The sequence below is a fragment of the Lutra lutra genome, chromosome 2, assembly GCF_902655055.1.
Source record: "Lutra lutra chromosome 2, mLutLut1.2, whole genome shotgun sequence".
In the NCBI taxonomy this organism is placed as follows: Eukaryota; Metazoa; Chordata; class Mammalia; order Carnivora; family Mustelidae; genus Lutra; species Lutra lutra.
The window spans coordinates 31,300,402-31,323,320 of NC_062279.1; the positions used below are offsets into that span (position 1 = coordinate 31,300,402).

A 22,919-nucleotide genomic window follows, 5' to 3' on the forward strand; every position below is an offset into this window, starting at 1 on the left:
CACCAAACCACAGTGTCTGCAGGGTTAAGTGCGGGGAAGTGAGTGCGGGAGCGAGGGACTCAGCTGAAGAAGGACGGAGTTCGAGCCCCACAGCCCTGGCGGCTAGGGGCTAAGGGCGGGAGACCGCGCTTTCCCGGGACAGAGCTCGCCGCCGGCGTGGGCCAGCCAATCCTCATGCGCTGTCATAGGCCGTGCTAAAGCCAAGGGCACGCCCAGGAGGGCGGCGTGGCAGGGGGGCCGCTCACCCGGTTTACAGTCTCAGAGCGAGACCCGGGACAGGACGCGGGCGGTGCGAGCAGGCGGAGACGCACGGGACGTGGCGGTGGACAAGGAGGTGCACGCGAAAGTTACGCCGCCAAGAGGCGCTAGGCAAACCCGAGAAGTCAAAACTCTCGCGATAGGTGAGGCTAGACTCTCCGGAAGTGATTTTCCGGAAGAAGCATGGCTGCTCCCTAGATTTGGCCGGGCTTTGCACTTTGAACCGCGGACGCCATGCAGTCGGATGATGTGAGTGTGGTGTTTCTCTGCCACCTGGGTTCTCCTGCTTTAGGAGACTCGGAGACCACATACTCAGCTGGCCCATGCGATTAGCCTCGTTGCTACAGAACCGAGGCTTCCAGAACCCTGATTTCCAAGCGTGGGGGCTCCCACGTGTCTACCTGGGATCCCCAGCCCGCAGCCTTATCTGGGTGAAGGGTGTGGAACACCGTCACTTCAGTCCACAGGGTTGGCTTCCAGTCTGTGGTACCCAGCAATGAGGGACTTGCCTGTAGTGTGGACGTGGAGGCAGGCGCGGGTGGGGGGGGTGGGGGATGGTATGGTCAAATTTGGATATGAAATTTAAGGATCCCTTTCTTCCACGTGTATGTTACTTTTAAATCTGCTTTTTCCGTGTTAGGTTTTTTTGTTTTTTTGTGTGTTTTTTTTTTACATTTGTTTCGTTGTCTGCCTAAATCGTAATTTTTTTGGAAGCATACTCGATTCATTTATTTAGTTACATGTATGAGAAATATAAAAGTGCTTACGGTGTGCCAAGCACTGTGGTAATTACTGGAGATTTCGTTTTTAATAAGCAAACAAAAGACCTCTGTTTTCCTGGAGCACTCCGGTGGGGGAGACAGATGGTAAACACGTGAACAAATTGAAAACCACTGTACTGTGTAATAATACTGTGAAAGAAAGACCAAGGTTGATGAAGTAGAGAGTAATTAGCAGAGATTACTTCAGACAAAGCTGATCTGGGAAGGTTTCTTGAGTGGAAGACGTTTGAGCTGAGATCTAAAAGATGAGAATGAGCCGTTATTGAGGGGCTGAGGGAAAAGCCAAAAATCCAGGCAATGGGAACAGTAAAATGCAAAGATCTGGAGGTAAGAGAGGAGGAGTATACTCAGGAATACCATTGTGACCTGTGCTATAGGAATCACGGGAAGTGGGAGAGGTAATGAAGTTGGGTATGCTTTCATGACAAGAACATGTAGAGTCTTGTAGGAAGTATTTTTAGGGCTTCTAATGGGAAATGACATCTGACTTATTTTGTGAAAAATTGTGTAGTTATGTGAGAGGCTTTTGAAGGAGAGGAAGAATGAAAGCAAGGAGATTAGAATATGTTGAAAGTTGTTTCAATCAAGGTAGTAATGGGAGAGAGGAAAAGAAGGGGATGAATTTGAGATGTGTATTATCGGTGTAACTGAAAACACAACATGATCCCTTCAGTGAAAAGGGAAAAGGAGAAATCAAAGGATTTTTGGATTTGGACAAGTGATTCAGTGGTGGTTATATTTGTGGAGAGCAGGAAGGAAAACAGTATTTTGAGAGATGTGGAATTGAGAGCTTCATTTGGTTGTTAATGTGTGTCGTGCCTTTCGAGCATCCAAGTGGAGATGTCAGGTTGACAGTTGGATGTGTATATACTTCCTCTGGGGAGAGAAGTTTGACCAGGAGATGACAGTTTGGGAGTCATCAACTTAAGATGATATGTAAAGCCATAAGCTAGAATGAGCTACTTTCCCAGTTTGAGTTCCTCTCACCTATTTCCTGCCATCCCCCACCAAACACACATCCTGTAAAATTCCAAAAATGTTACTCTGTTTGTTAACATTTATGTTTTGGGCTTTGACTGCTTTAACTTCTTTAAAGCCTTTCCCAGTTCCTTAGCACAGCTCACTCAAAGGCTCTGATGAACTTCTTTTGAGGCCCTTAGACTGCTGATTTGTGCTTTCCCCCAAGTAGATAGATAAAACTGTTTAAGGATTCTACTTTCCTTGATTCAACAAATACTTGAGTACCTCCTGTGTGTCAGGACTTAAGAGATATCAGTGCCTTAATAAATTAAATATACAATCAATGCTGAAAGAATAAAGAACACATTAGTAGAAGATAGCAGTAGATTATTTTTTTTTTTAAGATTTTATTTATTTATTTGACAGACAAAGATTACAAGTTGGCAGAGAGGCAGGCGGTGTGGGGTGGGGGGAAGCAGGTTCCCTCCTGAGCAGAGAGCCGGATGCGGGGATTGATCCCAAGACCCTGAGACCATGACCTGAGCCAAAGGCAGAGGCCTTAACTCACTGAGCCATCCAGGCGCCCCAGTGGATGATTTTTTTTGCCAGATAAGATCAAATTGTGGTACGTATATCCAGCAATCTAGTGCTCTGCATCCTTTTACAATAGATAATGAACATATTAAGAAAAAAAGGAATGTTACAAAATACATATATATCTCATTTTTGTTAAAGATATAGGCATACTTGTTGGTGGAAAGTACGTGTATAGAAAAAATTCAAAAATATACATAAAATTCTAATGAAATTTTATCTATGGGTCTTGGGGTGATGGTTATTGCCAATTTGTATTTACTTTTTCTACAAGAACCTGTGTAAAAAGAAAATAGACTATTTTTCAAAGCATTTCTTCCTCTGATTCCTCAGACTCTTTTGAGACTTCCTCAGTAAACCGGCGCATTGTTTTCTTGACTTAATATTCCCATCTGTTGGGTCAGAGCAACTGAAATGGGTTTTTTCTTTGTCTTGTAGGTTATCTGGGATACACTAGGAAACAAGCAGTTTTGTTCCTTTAAAATAAGGTGAGTCTAGATTTGCAACTTAAACAAAGATTCCTTCAGTTGCCCTCTTGGTAGCCCATTTTATAACTTTTGCTCTTTTCCTCCCTTTGTAGAACGAAGACTCAGAGTTTTTGCAGAAATGAATATAGCCTGACTGGACTATGTAATCGGTCATCTTGTCCTCTGGCAAACAGTCAGTATGCCACCATCAAAGAAGAGAAAGGTAAGTCCTTCGTTTTAACTTCCATGAGAACTAGTCAGCAGCTTTTAAAAGGATGTTCCCTAGCCTCTCTGTAAATAATACTAATGGCATTTACTTTATCCTGCAGGACAGTGCTACTTGTATATGAAGGTTATAGAGCGAGCAGCTTTTCCTAGGCGTCTCTGGGAACGGGTAAGACTTGGGACAAAAAATTACAATGATCATTAAGAGCGAAAATGCCACATGCTTTTTTGTCTTCCTTGACCATAGCTGTAATAAACATTTAATTAAGATTTATTTGTTTATGAGAGAGAGAATGCAATCCTGGAAGTGGGGAGTGGGTGAAGCAGACTCCCTATTGAGCACAGAGCCCAACACAGGACTTGATCCCAGGACCCTGAGATCATGACCTGAGCCAAAATCAGGAGTCAAATGCTTCACCAGCTGAGCCACCTGGGCGCCCCTGGATTAAGCTTTTGAAGCCAACCTCATTAGGCCCCATGGGTATCATAGCAGTGAAGACCTCATAATTTACTCTTACTCTGAAGCTTTCTTTTTCTGTTTGGTAGGTGCGGCTTCATAAAAACTATGAGAAAGCACTGGAGCAAATAGATGAAAATCTAATTTACTGGCCCCGTTTTATTCGACACAAGTGTAAGCAGAGATTCACCAAGATCACCCAGTACCTAATTCGAATTAGAAAACTTACACTAAAGCGACAGTAAGTATTTAGATGATTCTTTTATTATATTTATTTTTTAAGTCTGTTTTTCCATGGGTCATGTTAGGAAAATGAGAGATTATGAAATCTCTAGTAATGACCTAGTAATGACCTCTAGTAATGACCTAAAAATCTTGGATCAATAAGAATAAAAGAACTTTACTCTGAGTTTACTGAAAACTAATTTTTAAAAATAATATGAAATCCACAGAATTAATTGAATATTTTCCTAAGGAGTGATGGATCCTAATAATTTTTCATTGTGAGCTACAGAGAAAGCTAAAGATGGCAGTTTTCTAAAGAAAATTCTTGTTCCTTGTTAACTGAAGCATTAATCTTGGCATAGTGAATGCCCTCAGAAGTCTCAGAATGCGTACAGAAAACAAAAAGTGAAATACACATTAAAACACATGTGAAAATGTCTGGCTTTTTCTAGCATTAAATACTTAGAAAATTGTTAAATATATAATCTTGTCTAGATGGAGCTGAGTCCTACAAAATCAACTCCAATCCTTTTTTCTTATTTTTTTAAAAGTTTTTATTTATTTATTTGTCGGAGAGAGAGAGCCTGTGAGCGCACAAGCAGGGAGGGTAGCAGGGAGAGGGAGAAGTGGGCTCCCTGCTGAGCAAAGAGCCCCACATGGGACTCGATCCCAGGACCCTGGTATCATGACCTGAGCCAAAGGCAGACACTTAACCTAACCAAGTAACCCAGGTGCCCCTCTTCTCTTTTTTTTTTTTTTAAAGGAACACACAGAGTGTACACTTGGGTTTTCTGATAATGTGTTTTATTTTCCGTAGGAGGAAACTTGTTCCCTTGAGTAAGAAAGTGGAACGGAGGGAAAAAAGAAGAGAGGTAACTTACCATTTTGGTATTCATAGCTTCTGTATTCTCACTGAAGGTAGGGGTGTGTAGTAGGGATCGTGGAAAAGATTCAGTCACTATTGTCTATGAACTGTTCAGACCTTGGGTTCACTAATGGCTAATACTGTTGTATTAGTTGTGTAAGATGTCGGATATTCATATTTTAAGATTACGACTTTCAAGGCAGGTTAAAATAAGGGTTCTTGGGGATATATATATATAACGGAGAACAGAAGGAATACCTTGTCTGAAATTCTTGCAATTAAATGTTTCAGAAATCAGACCTTTGGTATGATGCCTTTCTTGCACATCACGTACCACTCTCAGCAGGGTTTGAGCATTCTTCTTTCTCTTTTTCTCTCCACCCCTGCCCCCCCCCGACCCAGCATGGTAAACCTCTTTAATTCCCAATCCCTATTTCCCCCATCTTCCCACCCACCTCCCCTCTGGTAACCATCTGTTTTCTATAGTTAAGAGTCTGTTTCTTGGTTTGTCTTTTTGACTTGTTTTTCCTTTTCTTGTTTTGTTTCTTAAACTCCACATAAGGAGTGAAACCTATGGTATTTGTCTTTTCTGACTTATTTCATTTAGCCTTATATACTCTATCCATGTCGTTGCAGATGGCAAGATGTTGTTTTTTTTTTATGGCTGAGTAATTTATTCCATTGTACATATATATACGCTTTTGTATCCATTCATCGGTCCGTGGACACTTGGGCTCTTCCCACACTTTGGCTGTTGGGAATAATGCTGCAGGAAACAGGGGTGCGTGCATCCCTTTGAATTAAAGTGTTTTGGTATTTTCTGAGTAAATAGCCAGTATACAATGCCTCGCTCATAGGGTAGTTCTATTTTTAACTTTCTGAGGAACCTCCGCACTGTTCTACAGTGGCTGCCCCCCGTTCGCATTCGCACTAACAGTGCAGGAGGGTTTCTTTTGCTCCACGTCCTCACCAACATTTGCTACAGTTTCTTGTGTTGTTGATTTTAGCCATTCTGACAGGTGTGAAGTTATACCTCATTGTAGTTTTGATTTGCATTTCCCTGATGAAGAGTGATGTTGAGCATCCTTTCATGTGTCTGTTAGCCATCTGGATGTCGTCTTTGGAGAAATGTTTGTTCATGTCTTCTACCCATTTTTAAATTCGCTTATTTGTATTTTGGGTATTGAGTTTTGTATCACTTCTTTATATACCTTGGATATTAACCCTTTGTCAGATACATCATTTGCAAATACTTTAACCCATTCAGTAGGTTGCCTTTTAGTTTTGTTGATTGTTTCCTTTGCTGTGCACAAACTTTATTTTGATACAGTCTCAATAGTTTATTTTTGCCCTTATTTCCCTTTTCTCAGGACACATATCTAGAAAAATGTTGCTATGGTGGATATCAGAGAGATGACCCCCTGTACTCTCTTCAAGGATTTTTATGGTTTTGGGTCTCTTATTTAGCTCTTTAATCTATTTTGAGTTTATTTTTGTATATGGTGAAAGGAAGTGGTCCTGTTTCATTCTTTTGCCTGTGTTTGTCCAGTTTTCCCAACACTATTTTTTGAAGATCCTGTCTTTTTCACATTGTATATTCATTCCTCCTTTGTGAAAGATTAATTGACCGTGTAATTTATGTGTCTCTTTTTATGCCAGTACCATCGTGTTTTAATTACTACCACTTTGTAATATAACCAAATCTGGAACTGGGATACCTCTAGTTTTGTTTTTCTTTTTCAAGTTTGCTTTGCCTATTCAAGGTTTTTTGCGGTTCCATAAAAATTTTAGGGTGTTTTTGATAGAGATTGCATTTAATGTGTGGATTGCTTTGGGTACCATGGACATTTTAATAGTATTTGCTCTTCCATTCCTTGAACATGGAATGGAATGTCTTCCCAGTTTAATCTCTTCTTTACCAGTTTGGAAGCCTTGTATTTCTTTGTATTGTCTGATTGCTGTGGTAGGACTTCCAGTACTATGTTGAAGAAAAGTGGTGAGTGGACATCCCTGTTGAGGTCTTGACAATAGGGGAAAAGCTCTTTCCCCATTGAGGATGATTTTGGCTATAGATACTTCATATAAGGACTGTATTATATTGAGCTGTGTCCCCTCTAGACCTCCTTTGCAGAGTTTTCATCAAGAATGAATGTTGTGGGGTGCCTGGGTAGCTCAGTGGTTTAAGCCTCTGCCTTCAGCTCAGGTCATGATCTTAGGGTCCTGGGATCAAGCCCCGCATCAGGCTCTCAGCTCAGCAGGGGTCCTGCTCCCCCACCTCCACCCCACCCCCCTGCCGCACCTGCCTCTCTGCCTACTTGTGATCTCTGTCAAACAAATAAAATCTTTAAAAAAAAAAGAGAGAGAGAGAGAGAGTGGATATTGTACTCTGTGAACTGCTTTTACTGCATCTGTTGAAATGATCCTGTGGTCTTTATCCTTTCTCTGAAAGATGTGATTTATCACGTTGATTGTTTTGTGAATATTGAACCACCCTCGCATCCTGGAAATAAATCCCACTTGATCGTGGTATATGATTTTTTTTAATATATTGTTGGATTCGGTTTGCTAGTATCTTGATGATTTTTGCATGTGTATTCATGAGAGATATTGGCCTTTAGTTCTCTTTTTTTGTGGTGTCTTTTTCTGGTTTTGGTATCAGGGTATTATTGGCCTCATAGAATGAATTTAGCAGTTTTCCTTCCTCTTACGGTTTTTGGAAAAGTTTCAGAATGGGTATTAACTCTTCTTTAAATGTTTGATAGAATTTGCCTATGAAGCCATCTGGGCTTGGACTTCAGTTTTGTGGACCATTTTGATTATTTCTTCAGTTTCATTGCTGGTAATTCGTCTGTTCAAATTTTCTGTTTCATCTTGTTTTAGTTTTGATGGGCTATAGATTTCTAGAAATTTATCCATTTCATACTAAGTTGTCCAAATGTTGGCATATAAGTTTTTATTTTTAATTTTTTTTAAGATTTTATTTATTTATTTGACAGAGATCACAAGTAGGCAGAGAGGCAGGCAGAGAGTGAGGAGGAAGCAGGCTCCCTGCCGAGCAGAGAGCCCAAGGCGGGGCTCGATCCCAGGACTCTGGCATCATGACTTGAACTGAAGGCAGAGGCTTTAACCCACCATGCCACCCAGGCGCCCCAGCATGTAGGTTTTTATACTATTCTGTTACATTTGTATTTCTGTGGGGTTAGTGGTTATTTCTCCTCTTTCATTAGTAATTTGGGTCCCCAGGGTTTGAGCATTCTAAGCTGATGCACCAGCAGCTCTGCAATGAAATATAAAAAGAGTCACACTAAATGGAATGTCAAAAAACTTTTTAAGGAGACTTGTCAGTTCAGTTCATTATTAGACCACTAAATTCAGGGTTTTGGATTTTGAAATTGGTTATAAGGAATTGACTGGGATTGTTTCTTTGAGATCAACTAGGTGGCTTTGTTACCAGATTAATATATACTGGTGGTACTACCATGCTATCCTGGGAAAAATCTAGTCAGGAATCACCGGCCTTTGTCACAGAGAGCAAGTCTGCCTGTCCCACGTCACTGGTACCTCATTCAAGTTGACTTTTCTTCTGCTTTTCAAGACCTAGGAATTAGCTCTTCCTTACAAGTTCCAATTTTCAGTTATTCTGGGTATTTGCTCTGCATACTTCCCCTCTGCCAACAGACATTTCCCTGATCATTTGTCATGGTCTATCAAGAAATCACGATAATAATTTGGTGCTTTTGTTCCTATTACTCATACAGAATTTTGGACTTCAGAGCTATTATAACATTCATCTCCGAACTGTTCTGATTCCTCACCAAAGAAATCTTTGAACATATGCCCCCTGTATTACTTAGGATATTATACACGTGTACTTGCACTAATAGGTATATAACTGACATACCTACTATTGATATAGTGAAATGAAGGTCTGGTTCTTTGCTGAGAAGGAATTTGTTTTTAATTAAGGGCTCTCGTGACTGATAGGTACCTCAGAGACACATCAAGAAGTGCATTGTTGGGGCACCTGGGTGGCTCAGTGGGTTAAGCCTCTGCCTTCGCTCAGGTCATGATCCCAGAGTCCTGGGATCGAGCCCCGCATCGGGCTCTCTGCTCAGCGGGGAGCCTGCTTCCCCCTCTCTCTCTGCCTGCCTCTCCGCCTACTTGTGATCTCTGTCTGTCAAATAAATAAGTAAATAAAATCTTTAAAAAAAAAAAAAAGTGCATTGTTGATGGTTTGCGTTAAGTACTGGCTTCGCATTTTTCATTCTTCTTCAGCAGTTTTGTAGAGGTTTTTATTCAGATATAGCTAGTTTGCTTCTTCCCTGATGGCTAAACAGTTGTTATTGCAAGCCTTTCAGAGGAAATTAAGTTGTTCTCCTTCTACCAGGTAAGTTTGAAGCCTTCTGAGAAATGTCAGTTTGGAAGATTTTTAAACGTGCTGGAAAATTATGTTTCCAGATTGTTTGAGTGTGATTTGCTGCATTTGTGGGAGACGTAGGTTTTAACAATGTCACTTATAGATGTAATCACTTTTCTTTTTCAAATGTTCTATCCACAGAACAAGTTTAAAAACATTTTAGACTCACTGTTAAAATACGCTTTTCTCTTGAAAGAATAGAATAAGTATTTTTTAAAGCTTCTATTGTTACATATTACAGTCATTTGTCATCTTGGAAAATTTGGAACATTTTTTTGTGAAAAATACATAACTCTAAGTTGCACAACTCTTTTTAAGTACTAAACAAATAGCATAACTTTATAATCTCCGATGGTATTGCAAACTGTTCGATAATCTGTAAATCCATTTAAGCAAACATCCAACTGCATATGCGTGCTATAATCATGTGAATAAAGTAGTGAGATTCCCACATTCAGACTCTACAGTATTTTTCCCTCTGGTTATCTTCCTGTCTCACACACAGCTATTTGCTTTATGGCCAGAGTTAAGGCATCAATGCTAGTATTCATAAAGAAACAGAACACTTAGTTTTTAAAGAAAAAGTACATACACAGCAATTTCATCTATTTTCTGCCTACATGTCAGTGGATCAGCCTTGAGGTGTGAGCACCCACTTTAGAGAACAGTGCATGATAGCCTTGTAACTGATCACGTGCCGCAGTCTCCCTGTATTTTATCCTGCACACTGTACATCATTCCAACAAAGCGTCAGTATGTAAGACTTTTAAAATCTTTTATGATATTTATATTAAGTTAATGCAGACTTAGGCGAGAAAGATAGACTGAGGTTAGATTTTTATGTTTTGATTGTGGGTGCTACAGGTTAATACTATGTATGGTTTTTTATGAGATCACTGGAGGAAGAGATTTTTAATCTATTTTTGTCAGTCACATGGAATTTAGCATGGTTTTAGTAAAAGTCTAAGTCTCTATTTCCCTTTCTCAGCTTTTACAAAATCTGTTTAAGGATTGCTCATTTTTTTTTGTTTTTTTAAGATTTATTTATTTGACAGAGGGTGAAAGGCAGGGGAGAGGAGGAAGCAGACTCCCCGCTGAGCAGGGAGCCAGTTCGGGGCTTGATCCCAGGACCCTGGATCATGCCCTGAGCTGAAGGCAGACACAACTGAGCCACCCAGGCACCCCAGGATTGCTCATTTTCTAAGATTCTTAAATGTATACAGACCTGCATGCTTTGTGGATCTATGCAAGGCTTTGTTAGAATTTAATTCAGAATGCTGTTTATAAGACCACTGGAACTTTTAAAATGAAAAGGTTCCCAAGGTTTAAAAGCAGGAATGTATCTGGCTGGAGAGGCATGAAGCCTGGTGATAGCAAGAGTGGGAAAAAGTGATTTTTTTAAATAAAAACTCCATTTCTTCCACTTCCACAGGCTGAAAAATGAGTATTAATGAAGTAAACGGATTTACTCAACTTTTTCTGTTACAGGAAAAGGCACTGGTAGCAGCTCAGCTGGATAGCGCTATTGAAAAGGAGTTGCTGGAGCGGCTGAGACAAGACGCGGTGGGCAAGCTGGGCTCGGGGTCGAGTACTGGTTTTCAGACCAGTCGTAATCATGCTGGGGGACAGAAATGGGTTTTATTTTCAAAGATGCTGGAGAGATCTTCACTTTAATTTCGTTCCTGCAATAGAACCAATACATAGGCCTCGGCTTCCCCATTTTATTTGGTTGACACAAATGCATGAAGTGAGCTGGTCACCCCGACCCCCCGTTCAGCGTGAGAGACCTTTCTCTCTGCGCCGAACTGCCAGTCCTGTTCACAGTGCGACAGTTCCAGATCTCTGTATAAGAGGCAGTCTTGATCCTCCTGCACACTACCCTAGTCATCTTAGGCCCTTTAAAATGAGGTTTTAGTTCTCTCTTTAAAAATTAGTGTCATTTGCAAGACAAAAATGAATACAACTTACTTTTCCCTTATGATTTGCTGTCTGTCAGCAAATTTACATGTGTTCTAACCCATGGGTTTCACACACTACTACGTTTTCAGTGATGCGCTTCTATTCTTCATGGAAGTTACCCATTTGACTTTAACCACTGATTATTTAAAATGTGTTTTTAAAGACGTTGATTCTAGGCTTGAAATTAATACAGAAATACTACTATGTATCAGGTTAAGTATTCTCATTTGATCACTGAGGAATATGCTCATTGGACGTGGACTTCAAGTGTAAGACTGAGATGTCATTAAAGCCGGTGTGTTTCTGTTCTTCAGTATGGCGACATCTACAACTTCCCCATTCACGCCTTCGACAGGGCCCTGGAACAGCAGGAGGCAGACAGTGACTCTTCAGATTCTGAGGAAAAAGATGATGAAGATGAAGAAGTAAGCCCTGTTTGTTTATTTTTGCTTCAGCGAGCAGGAATCTGTAGAACTAGATCTCTTTACATGTACTTGAGAGACAATATCATTTTCATTCCCCTAACCAAAAATAATTCTTTGGTCATTTTTTTCTATCGTGAGGTTAATTTTAACTCAGCCAACAAACTACACATTGACAGTTTTGCTAATTGGAATTCTAAAACTTTTCCTGCTAGGGGACAAATGAAGAATCCTTCCTAGCTGATAGAATACACCATTAAGAAAACTACCGAAATTTATATAGGATTTAATTTCACTATTAATATGGGGGAGGTACTTGAATGATTGCATTTTTAGGAAAAGGCCAGATTTAACAAGTAGTTGCTTAATCACATGGAACATTCACAGAGGCACATAGGTGTACTTTTCCTGGTAGTAACCCTTTTTTGATTTTTGAAATTAAAATAGGTTTAATTAAATGTACATAATGTTTGTAAAGCTCTATCTATAAACTGATTTTTCTAACAAATTAAAATGAGGATGTTTTACTTCTAATAATTTGTATTAGGCATGAGAATTGATGTCCCTGAAATGTTTTTAAGTCAGAAGTACTGAGCTTGGAAGTAAGTAGATTTTGGTTGAGCCTACTAAGTAGACCATGAATCCATCCGTTGTTTATGCACTTACTTATCAAACAATAGTACTGGACATGTAAGCGGAATTTTCATTCTGTATTTTGAACTTAACAGTTATGTTTTATTTTAGGATATGGGCAAGAGAGAGTTTGTGGAAGATGATGAGGTGGATGAGAGTGACATAAGTGATTTTGAGGTGAGATTTTGGGCCTTCGGGGAAAAGAAGGTTTCTGAACACACAGGCAGATAAATTTTCTGGTTCTAAATTAAGAGTGCAGGGAAAGGAATCTGGGCCATAAATCTAGCATTTTCTCTTTTCCTCCCCATATCAGGATATGGATAAACTGGATGCCAGCAGTGATGAAGATCAGGATGATAAATCCTCTGTGGAGGAAGAAAAGGCCCTTGATGCCAGATATAAAGGCAAAACACCCTTGAAAGGACCCTTGCGGAGAAAGAGAGCCTATGTGGAGATAGAGTATGAGGAGGAGACAGAGCCCGCGGCCAAGGCCAAAACAACGTGACTTTGCCCCAGGCATTTATGAACAGGACTGAACATTTTCAACATCCTCCTTTCTTTTACCATAAACATGTACACACCTCCAGTTTTTGCTCTTTCATATGGCATTGAACACAGTATTTGTGTTTTTAATATTTATGCTACTTCTGTGGGGCAAGAAATCTGGGAGGAAGTGAAAGAAGTCTTAAGTTGTGAACAGAGTATTTTTATAGCATCGGCATATGCTTTGAAGTAACAGCTTGAGCCCAAGAAGCTTAACAGATGAATTTGTGGGTGTAAATATTTCTAAATTTTAAATGCTATCCACCCGTTTCCTTGGCGTTCTCCCCCCACCCCCCAACTTTATTTAGAAATGTCCAGACTTCATTTTTTTTCTTGTTCTCTCTTCCCTACTTCTGTGGGAATAGAAGAAGGTCTAAGTTATAATGTTTAGTATGAAAATACCTTTTTTTTTTAAATCATTCTGTTTACACAGTTGGAACAAGAAGAAAAGCCTTCCTACTTTAAAAGTACGAGAAATTTAATTTCTGTCGTAGGACGCGCCTTCAGACACCTGTTGCACTTTTCTGATACAGTTCAGCACCTTGCTGTCTTCACAGCTTTGGAGAATTTTGGCCAGGAGACCCTGCAACATGAAACCAAATAGGCTTTGATTTTTTTTTTTGCTACTTTTCCTTTTACCTTGGTTCTTCGTTTTTGGTACCATACTCAAGGAATGAATGAAGAGAGGAGACTAGAGAGCAGTTCATGGAACAGGTGTTAGGTTAAAATGTGTTGGCGTGCATGTGTCCTGCTGGCTCAGGAGGAAGCGGGTTAATACCAGCCCATGCAAATTAGATCGGATTCAGGGCTCGAAAACTGCCTGACATGAAAACCAACACAAAGTTATTTGAATAAACTAGTAAAACAACAAATAATATTTCTAAATATTTTTAGGATATGAATTTCTTCTCATACTGTTTTATAACTTTAAATTGAAGATTTCTGGGGAAGATTAAATGGGGGAAGAAATGAGGCAATAGTTTATTAAATATATATAAATACACACATAGTTATTATGTGCTTTAGCGCTGAAAAGTTAACTTTTGTGGAATGTGAAACTAAAGGAAGAATTCCCATATGAATAAATAAGAATATGGAAAAATACAGTTGCCCCGGAAAAACTAGAAACATTTTTGGGATCTGAATCACTCTACTTATATCACTCCTTCATGGCTTACAGCTCACTATTTCATCATTTAAAAAAAAATTCAGAGGACTAAAATAGAACTTAAGTTTTATAAACTTAATATTTTGCACATTTTCTGTCTTCTCCCCCAGAGACCTCTCCTAACCCACTTGCCTTTTGGTCTAAATAGTTCTGAATAGCTTTAAAATAAGACTAAGGTGTTAATCAACCCCCTGTTGAAGGGTAGCGGTCTCCAAGGTGGGGATCTGAACCTTCCATGTTCATTTACAGATGGTCAGGCATGTGAACAGTTACAGGAATTACTTAAGGACCAGATACAGACTCTCCTACCTTCACCCGTCCTTGAGAACAGTGGTCCAGGAGAATCAGGCAATCTGTGGCTTCCTCTAATAAGGCATTCTTAACAGGCTCGGGTGTAAGATTTGGATCCCTTGCTACATCACATATCAGTTTTAGGAGAGCCTTCAGCAAGACCATAAGTCTACAGGAAATTCTGGAATCAAAAAGAAAAAGTTATGTTCATACTCTAAATCAGGATATTAAAGCAGATTTCAAAGGCCATCTAGGCCTTCATTTCCTCAATGACTTAAAGACCATGGAGCTAGAAGCAGAACGATAGACCAGATACCAGGTTTCTTAACTTCAAGCCCTCTTTTTTCCCTGCAGCGTAGTGTGTACTCATACACACACACTGCCTAAGAATACCTTGCTCCCTTCCAGAACCTGGTTCTACTATAAAGAAGTCATCCCTCCTGAAAAGGGAGAAGTGGGATCTCCCCTTACCAGGGGCTTACACTTTGGGCCAAAGAGAAAATGGTCCACAGTACTTAAACTTTTATGCAGTCTTGGGCCTGGAAGTTAAAGTGGGAGAAATAAGCTTGGTTTCTGGGACCTGGGACCTCAATGTCAATTGGAATCTAATGTCATTTAGTTCAGATCCTGGCTTACCGTCACTTAAGCCCAGCATATTTACTTCAACTTACTAGTCTTTCTGAAGGTTTTTATCTTGATTTAAAAAAAAGTTCTGGAAAACTATAGTGGTGATGGTTGTACAAAATTGTGAAGGTAATTAATATCACTGAGTCCACTTTTTTTTTTTTTTTTAAAGATTTTATTTACTTATTTGACAGAGAGATCACAAGTAGGCAGAGAGGCAGGCAGAGAGAGAGGAGGAAGCAGGCTCCCTGCCGAGCAGAGAGCCCAATGCAGGGCTCGATCCCAGGACTCTGAGATCATGACCTGAGCGGAAAGCAGCGGCTTAACCCACTGAGCTACCCAGGCGCCCCTTGAGTCCACTTTTAAATGGTTAATTGTATGTACTTCTTTTAATAATATAAAAAACCTTAAAAGCCTTAATCAGAGCTGAAAAATAATTTGTAGTGGGAAATATGCAAACTAAACTGTATCTCTGGACAGAAACGTGACTGGGAGAATAACAGTCTGCATCTCTTCACCTAATAAATGTTAAGTGGTTTCCTACATTGTTTGCTGCTTAGCTCTCCTACCTGTCCTCAACATAAAACCTGCTGTTTCCCACTCCCCAGCCCCCCTCCTTCCACATAATATATCATCTTCTAACCTTCCCACTTAGGCCTGCCAATCTCGACTTGGGCTCTTAGTCTGCTCTTTAAAGGCCGGGCAGCATTAACTGGAATCGGTTTCGTTCATCCGTTCATTCAGTCTGTTCCAGTCCATTCATTCTTCTGATACTGGTGTATTTAATAACCAGGTACTGAGTAAACTTCTGTATACTCCATATCCCAGAGTGGGCTTATAGTTCAGTAGGGGAGAAAGACCGGAAGTGAACAAAGGCAGTGCAGTTACAGATGTAACTAAAAGTAAAAACTACGGTTCAGAAAAGATACAGATGTTGGAGCACTGGACTCTAGGTGAATTGAACTTTGTTGTCCAGCAAGAAAGTGTTTGTTGACAAAACATGTTTGGGTTCCAGTTTTTTGTTCTGACCCCGATCTCCAGCCGGAGTTGGAATGCTTTCTAAGCAATCATATCCTCAATTAGGATTCATTCATCCTAATTCATTCATCCTGGTTACTGCTCGGCAAGTGTTCAGTAATGTGCAATGAAGTTTTCTACTTTCAGATTTAAAAAACTCTTAGGGTGAACAAAGTTAAGTGTGTCTACCGTAGCACTTCTAAGCGGCCTTTGAAATTCTGATATGCATTATAAATCTAGAGAGATTGGGTGCCTGGGAGGCTCAGTGGTTTAAAGCCTCTGCCTTCGGCTCAGGTCATGATCTCAGGGTCCTGGGATCGAGCCCCGCATCGGGCTCTCTGCTCAGCGGGGAGCCTGATTCCCCCTCTCTCTCTGCCTGCCTCTCTGCCTACTTGTGATCTCTATCTGTCAAATAAATAAATAAAATCTTAAAAAAAAAAAAATCTAGAGAGATGTACCCCTGCAGTAACAATGGGTATATTTTACCTTTTCAATGTGACTTCTTCAGTTCAAAACCTAATAGAAATGTAAGCATGGGAAATATTCAAATATAAGGCATGTCCTTAAGACTGTACTGAAAGTACACATGGGCGAGCCCGGGAGAGAAAACTGGTGGAGCTCTGTCCCTCTTGGCGCACCTGCCTGCTTGGCTGCTTTACCTGGGCCATGCACACTGCATGAGAAGTTTCAGAGTTTCCAATATCTTCAATCTAGCCTCCTCCTCTGGCCCGTCATAAACCTCCAGATAACTAATGATGACTCGCTCCAGCCTCTTCAAGTGCCGGACAGTTAGGATCCCCAACCTAAAAAGTAAAGAGAAAAGGTGGCACCAAGGAGATGAACTTGAAGAGCAGGCCAGACCAGCAGCCCGGGCACTCACCTATTCACAAATGCTGGGAGGTTTCTCGCATAGGTCCTGCGTAAGAGAAGGCGGTGTTCCGGCTCCATGTGGGTCAGGATCAACCGCAACACCTCATCGCAGTGTGTGGTGGGTCGAGCAGCACCTCCTTTCCAGTGCAGGCCTTTCTCCAGGACGGGGAATAAATCCAGCAGACACAGGAGCACAGCCTAGGAGGCAGTAATAGAAAAGAACTGTTTGCCCATTTGCATTCACATTTGCTGACTGGTCTTGCGACTTTATCAATCCATCCTTGGAGTCTGTGTCAGAATTCTGAAAGATACAAGTAATACATGAAGTGTATTTTACTTTATATTTTCAAGCTTGTTTTACATAATCTCCAAACAAGTTAACACCTTCTCTTCCAGACTCCTCTTTGCTATGAAACAGGACCTTATGGGTACAGCTGGGACTTTAACCGAAATTGTGGGAGTCTAACTCTATTGCCACTAAGTTTCTAAGCTTAACTGGCAGTTACATGTACTCACAATTAAACTGCTCTTAGAAAGAATCTATAATGGTCCTCAACTGTGTCCAGCTGGTCCACCCTATGTGAAGTTTCAGTATGCAGGCACTCCCAGCTCTCTTGGGATTTTTGTTTTTTCCTCTTAGTTTTTTTCTTGTTTTGTTTTTTAAGATTTTATTTATTTATTTGACAGAGAGAGCGAGCAAAGGGAGTGTGAAAGGGAGAAGCAGGCTTCCCGCTGAGCAGGGAGCCCGATGCAGAGTTCGATCCCAGGACCCTGGGATCATGACCTGAGCTGAACGCAGACGCCTTACGGCTGAGCCACCCAGGCGCCCCTCAGTTTTGTTTTTAAACCATCGTCTAAAGAACTCTAAACTTCTTGGCTGTCAGTACCTGGATCCTCAATTTAATACTTAAATTAATATTTAAAAAGAAAGGTGGATGGGGATGTGGGGAAAGGAGGACAGGCATAAAAGAAAGCTTATTTCTACCTCTGAGTTTATACAACTTGTTTCTTCTGTCTTCAGAATGTTCTTGCCCCTCCTCAAAAACTTCTGTTCATCCTTCAAATATCATTCCTTCCCAAACGCTCCCAAAACCATCCCAACACCACCGAACCTGGTTAGCCACCCTTTGCTGGACACCCACTGCACTCTACACAAACCTCTTCTAAACAGATTTATCACGCTGTACTACAGACATGTATAAATACTCATTTATTTACATGTCTTTCCAAAGGGTTTCTTAAAGCCAGAAGCTCTGTCTGATCCATTCACTCCTGGAACCCACAATGGTTACTCACACACAGCAGATATTCAGTGTCTTTTGGAAGGAAGAATGTCACCATAATACCCAACATACAAAGAGTTTCAAGTGTGTGTTGAAACAAAGAAGCAGAGAAGGACACAAGTTAATAAAAACAGAACTTCAGACAAAGCAGCCCTCCACTGATATAAAACTGACCCAGATGGAGACAAAACACTGGCTCTGTGGAGACTCAGAAATGTGGATGCCTACTTAGTATTGAGACATTTCCACTACTCATTTGCTACTGCTTTACTTTCAAGTTGGCTATGACTTAGTCATCATCCTCAATTTCCAAAAGAAGAAAATGTGTCTCAACTATTCTTACTCATATAATACCGACTTCTACTCAAATTTGAAAACTGAGATTCACAGTAGTAAACAAATCGTACAATTACCTGAACGAGGTTGTACTCTGGTGTGTAGAGGTGGTTGAAAAGGGCATGGTATAGGACCTGGGCTCTGTTATACTGGAGCAAATCAGCAGCTGGCTGCAAGCAGACAAATTACCCAATTAAAAGTTTCCCAACATTGCAAAATGTTGGTAATTTTAAAAAATATTTTATTTATATAAGATTTTATTTATTTGTCAGAGACAAAGAGAGCAGGGGGAGGGGCAGAGAGAGAAGCAGGCTCCCCTTGGAGCAAGGAGCCCAATGAGGGACTCGATCCCAGGACCCTGGGATCATGACCTGAGCTGAAGGCAGACGCTTTACTGACTAGCCACTCTGGCATCCCAGATTTTACTTATTTTTGTGAGAGAGCGCATGGGCACACAAGCAGGAGGGAAGGGCAGAGGAAGAAGCAGACTCCTCACTGAGCAGGGAGCCCCATGCGGGGCTGGATCCCAGGACACTAGGATCATGACCTGAGCCAAAGGCAGACACTTTAACTGGCAGAGCTACCCAGGCACCCCCCCAATGTTGGTAATTTTTGAAACTGAAGTATGGATACACAGAATTGATCATGCCATAGGATTCATTATATCACTCTCTACTTCTGTGTATATTTTAAAAACTCCGTAATACACAGTTTAAAAAAAAAGTTTACTTGAGTAATATAATAATGGCTTGCACATTTGGATTTAACTTCTTTCAGTTTCTGATTTTTTTGCTTCTTGGAAGTCAACTTGAGTCAACTCAAGGTCTGGTTATTCAGTTTGACATGCAGGATGATGGCCCAGGTGTCTTATACATGTTACTTATGAGGTATAATCTACTAGGTTGGCAGAAAGAAAATATAAAGAAAAAATATATAAATAAGTGAATGTAGCCATAACAACATTAATATAAGTTAACAAAAGATATAAAAAGACAACGATAAAATGATATCATGATGACTCAACCCGTCCCATCTACACAGATGATACAGTGCAAGGCTGCTTACCACATTCAGCACAATGTGATGGAGGCAGTGTACACCCAGTATTTTGTTCTCGGTTTGATAGTCATCCGAGATGAGCAGTGATGGGGGAAGTATCCTTTCCAGATGTTGGTTCAGCCAGGGTCGGGTGACGTGTTGCAGAGTCCATGAGAAAACATGTTTGGTGGCTGGGTTATTCTTCCAGGATTCCCTACATGGAAATGTGAAACCACATTAAGTAAAGTGACGTGGTGTTAACTAGCAAAGAAAATCAACCTCTTCAAGCTAAACAGACCATTTTCTTGTCCTTGAAAAGAATACATCACATGTAACTCTTGGTGTTATATATTTTAAGATTTGGATCAAAATAACTTATAGAATTTGCACTAAAAGAACAAAAAACAAAAAACCCAATACTAAATACATTTAACAATCAATCAGCCAGGGCTCTAGGTCTAAAGCTTATCCAATGAAAAGGAGGCATTCAGAACAGTAGCTTGTAAAGAATCTGTGGTGATAGTATGGGGGGTTACAGGGAAGACCTGCTAAGAAGAGAGAAAGGAGTGGGGCGTCTGAGTGGCTCAGTCAGTTGAGTGTCTGCCTTTGGCTCAGGTCGTGATCCCAGGGTCCTGGGATCGAGTCCCACCACCAGGCTCCCTGCTCAGTGGGGAGCCTGCTTCTCCCTGCTCAGTGGGCAGCCTACTTCTCCCTCTCCCACTCTCCCTGCTTGTGTTCCCTCTCTCATTGTCTCTGTCTAATAAATAAAATCTTTTAAAAAGGTGGGGGAGGAGAGGAGTAAAAGAAATACCTTCAGTATCATTGTAAGTATAACAAGGGAGCAAGTGAATCGAGATTTGAACAAAAGCAATTTACAGCTTATAAAGTGGGCTTAACCACGTTACTCAATCTTCAAAATAACTGTGTAATAGATAATATCTTTATATTACAAAAAAATGAAACAGGTTCAGAAAGGCTCTCCGACCTGGTCCTACTCAGAAGCAATAAAAAGAAGTATGAGCTTACCCCAAAACTTCAAGTTCCTAGTAAAATGACAGTTACGTACACAGTTTTTTCTCATCACTCTCCTCCTACTAATAGTAACATATAAAGTAGCAAGTGGAACTCACATAAAATATTTTAGCTAATAGCAATCTGAAGGGCTTTTTTCATCCCAAACATCACTTCCATATCTAATAACCATCCTTATCTAATAATTAGTGATGAGTTTCAACATCCCTAATTTTAAATTCAAACTCTGAGTTTAAATCCTCTCCAGATCCCCATCCTCACCTAACTTAAGAAACTTGAGTATAAATAAATGGGACAGAACTTCCAATGTCCAAGGCAGTTGTGAGAACTGGAAAGAGCACCAGGAAATGGGAGTCTGAAGACCTGGGCTCTAATGTCGAATTTGCCAATACCCAATAATGTCATTTATAGAAAATCGCCACCTTCCTGGGCCTTAAGAGACCCGCTATTATCAGGACACCTTTATCTTACCATCGAAGAAACTCAGGTTCCTTTGAGCTCTAACAATTCTAAAACGTTAGGATGAAGCTCGAGTTAGTGGCCCCTTTGACAAAAATACTCACTTATTCAAATCTGGTTTGAGAAGCTCCATTACTAAACTAAATCTCCCTTTCTCATCTTCATTTTCTCCGTGCAGAAATCCTGCCACGGAACCACACTGAGTAACTCGGAGGAGTAAGGAGAGCACCTCTCCAGCAACGTCACGGGATCTTGGGCTGGTCCATGGTTGCTCCAAGCTGTGTGTAACGGCGAAAATATAGATGGGTCCCGCCAAGTGACGTAGGCCTATCTTCCACGTAGGACAAAGCAAGGAATTCTTCGCCGCCTCAATTTTCCCCATTAATTTAAGAAACAGTACCCCAACTGCTGCCCCCTTCTCAGCCACTTCAGAGTAGCCATGAGCTCTACCTTCCTGCTCCTTGGGTGGGGCTGCATACTTCCCCAGGGCTTTTGCCACCTGCCCCAGCATCTCGGGCATTCCGCGGAGCGACGTGTCGCTCCCCTCAAATAACTGATCACATTCTGCGGCTTCTATTAGAGCACCGAGGTCCTGAATTGCTGCACTTCTGGCCTTGCCCCGTCGGGACTCCTCGCTGGTAAGGCGGTGCAAAACCTGGGATAAAGACTGTCCAAGGGCGGAGGAAGGCGGATCTCCCGGCAAGGAAGCGCCTTCCCGAGATGGGTTTTCCCGAGAGCTGTCCTGCTCCATTCCTCAGCTGGCAGCAGTGATGTGCTGGTCTCCTCCAGAGAGCAAAGATGGAACGCTGATGGGGATCTGCTGGAGAAAAAAAGATCACCCGGAGGCTGGAATTCTCCCGAAGAACGCAACTAAAACCAAATAAAACTGCAAGACTTGGGGACTGGGGGGTGCGAGTCTAACCCGCGAGAGTACACTCTGCGTAAAGGAAAAGATGGAGAAAACGGAAAGGAGCCTCTCTGGAAGTAACAGAAGCTCAGACTCCCAACAGTAGATAAAGTATCCTTGCCTTCCTAAAAGATTAAAAACAAACCAAAAACACAAAAACCCTACGAGTTTAAAAAAATAAATCCTTAAGGCATGACACATACACCTCCAAAGGAGCCTCCAAACCCTCCAGTACCGCTCTACCTATTAGGATCCGGACACAGCTCGCCTCGCTGCCGCAAAGCACATGGCTAGCGTCCGCCAATACTCGGGCAACACTCCGTCATTTCACGACCTGCTTGTCGTAAAGCAACAGACACCCAGCTTCCCACCAAAAGGTGGAGTTGGGGCGGAGAAATTTGCATATATATATGCGCTCGCTAATTTGGTTCTGTTTTAATTTACGAGGGTAGAAACAAAAGAAAAATATCGAAGATATTTTAAAAGTATACACTATTTTACTGTTGAGACCGAATATATAAGCATAAGTCTGTCACCCTTTCTTCAAAGTCAGTGGGACATCCTCAGTATCCGTTAGTGACGACAGCGTCGCGATCCTTTTGTAGTTCATAAGCGTGATGATTGGGTGTTCACGCGTCTGTGTGATATGTGCCACCTTTTAAACCTTGTTACGACCTCGGCACATTACCCATCTGACGTGAACTTACGGGATCCTTTTTTTTCAAGTTTTATGGAAAAAAAGGTAGAACTTTTGGTGTTTTTATGTTTGGTCCGCAAGTTGTTGAAGCAACGTGGTCGGTTTTCAAGGAGCATTAGCTCTCCGGGCTACTAGTCAGGTGTAAACGGTGTAGGTTTTTAACCAGCTCCCGGCTTCCTAAATTTAGCATAGGCTGCTGCAAGTCAGATGCCAGGGTCGGGAGAAAACTTGGCCTGTGGTACCTGACCCCCACCCAGACGCGGGGCCGCCGGGAAAGGAGAGGTGATCCGAGCGCTCCCAGCGGGCCCGCGAGTGAGAGCGTTGTGCTCTGGAGCAGCCCCGCGCAGTACTGGGCCTGGGCGGCAGGTGGCGCCGGCAGCGAGCCGGCGC

At 41.4% G+C, this 22,919-nt stretch overlaps 3 protein-coding genes and 1 non-coding gene across 4 annotated transcripts in view; 2 read left to right on the plus strand and 2 right to left on the minus strand.

Moving 5' to 3' along the window:
* Nucleotides 1–374, minus strand: part of FUT10 (fucosyltransferase 10) — a 100,985-nt gene extending 100,611 nt beyond the window's left edge. The window contains exon 1 of the mRNA XM_047717006.1: nt 246–374. The gene's annotated coding sequence lies outside the window, so the exon portion shown is untranslated. The remainder of the gene's footprint in view (nt 1–245) is intronic.
* MAK16 (MAK16 homolog) lies at nt 321–12,964 on the plus strand. Its single transcript, XM_047717028.1, has 10 exons — nt 321–507; nt 3,033–3,082; nt 3,175–3,284; nt 3,391–3,455; nt 3,833–3,984; nt 4,786–4,840; nt 10,739–10,813; nt 11,524–11,634; nt 12,376–12,441; nt 12,578–12,964. The coding sequence occupies exons 1-10, from the start codon at nt 493–495 to the stop codon at nt 12,767–12,769; spliced, it is 891 nt and encodes a 296-aa protein (XP_047572984.1). The 5' UTR covers nt 321–492; the 3' UTR covers nt 12,770–12,964.
* A 290-nt stretch (nt 12,965–13,254) lies between these two features.
* On the minus strand, nt 13,255–22,069 carry TTI2 (TELO2 interacting protein 2). The gene is made up of 7 exons (XM_047716980.1): nt 21,030–22,069; nt 19,462–19,648; nt 18,474–18,566; nt 16,788–16,975; nt 16,567–16,710; nt 14,285–14,447; nt 13,255–13,390 (listed from the first exon to the last, which is right to left on the minus strand). The coding sequence occupies exons 1-7, from the start codon at nt 21,674–21,676 to the stop codon at nt 13,286–13,288; spliced, it is 1,527 nt and encodes a 508-aa protein (XP_047572936.1). The 5' UTR covers nt 21,677–22,069; the 3' UTR covers nt 13,255–13,285.
* Nucleotides 22,070–22,425: 356 nt separating this feature from the next.
* Nucleotides 22,426–22,530, plus strand: LOC125094625 (small nucleolar RNA U13). The gene has a single exon (XR_007125633.1). It is a non-coding gene; the product is annotated as a small nucleolar RNA U13 (small nucleolar RNA).
* Nucleotides 22,531–22,919: the final 389 nt, after the last annotated feature.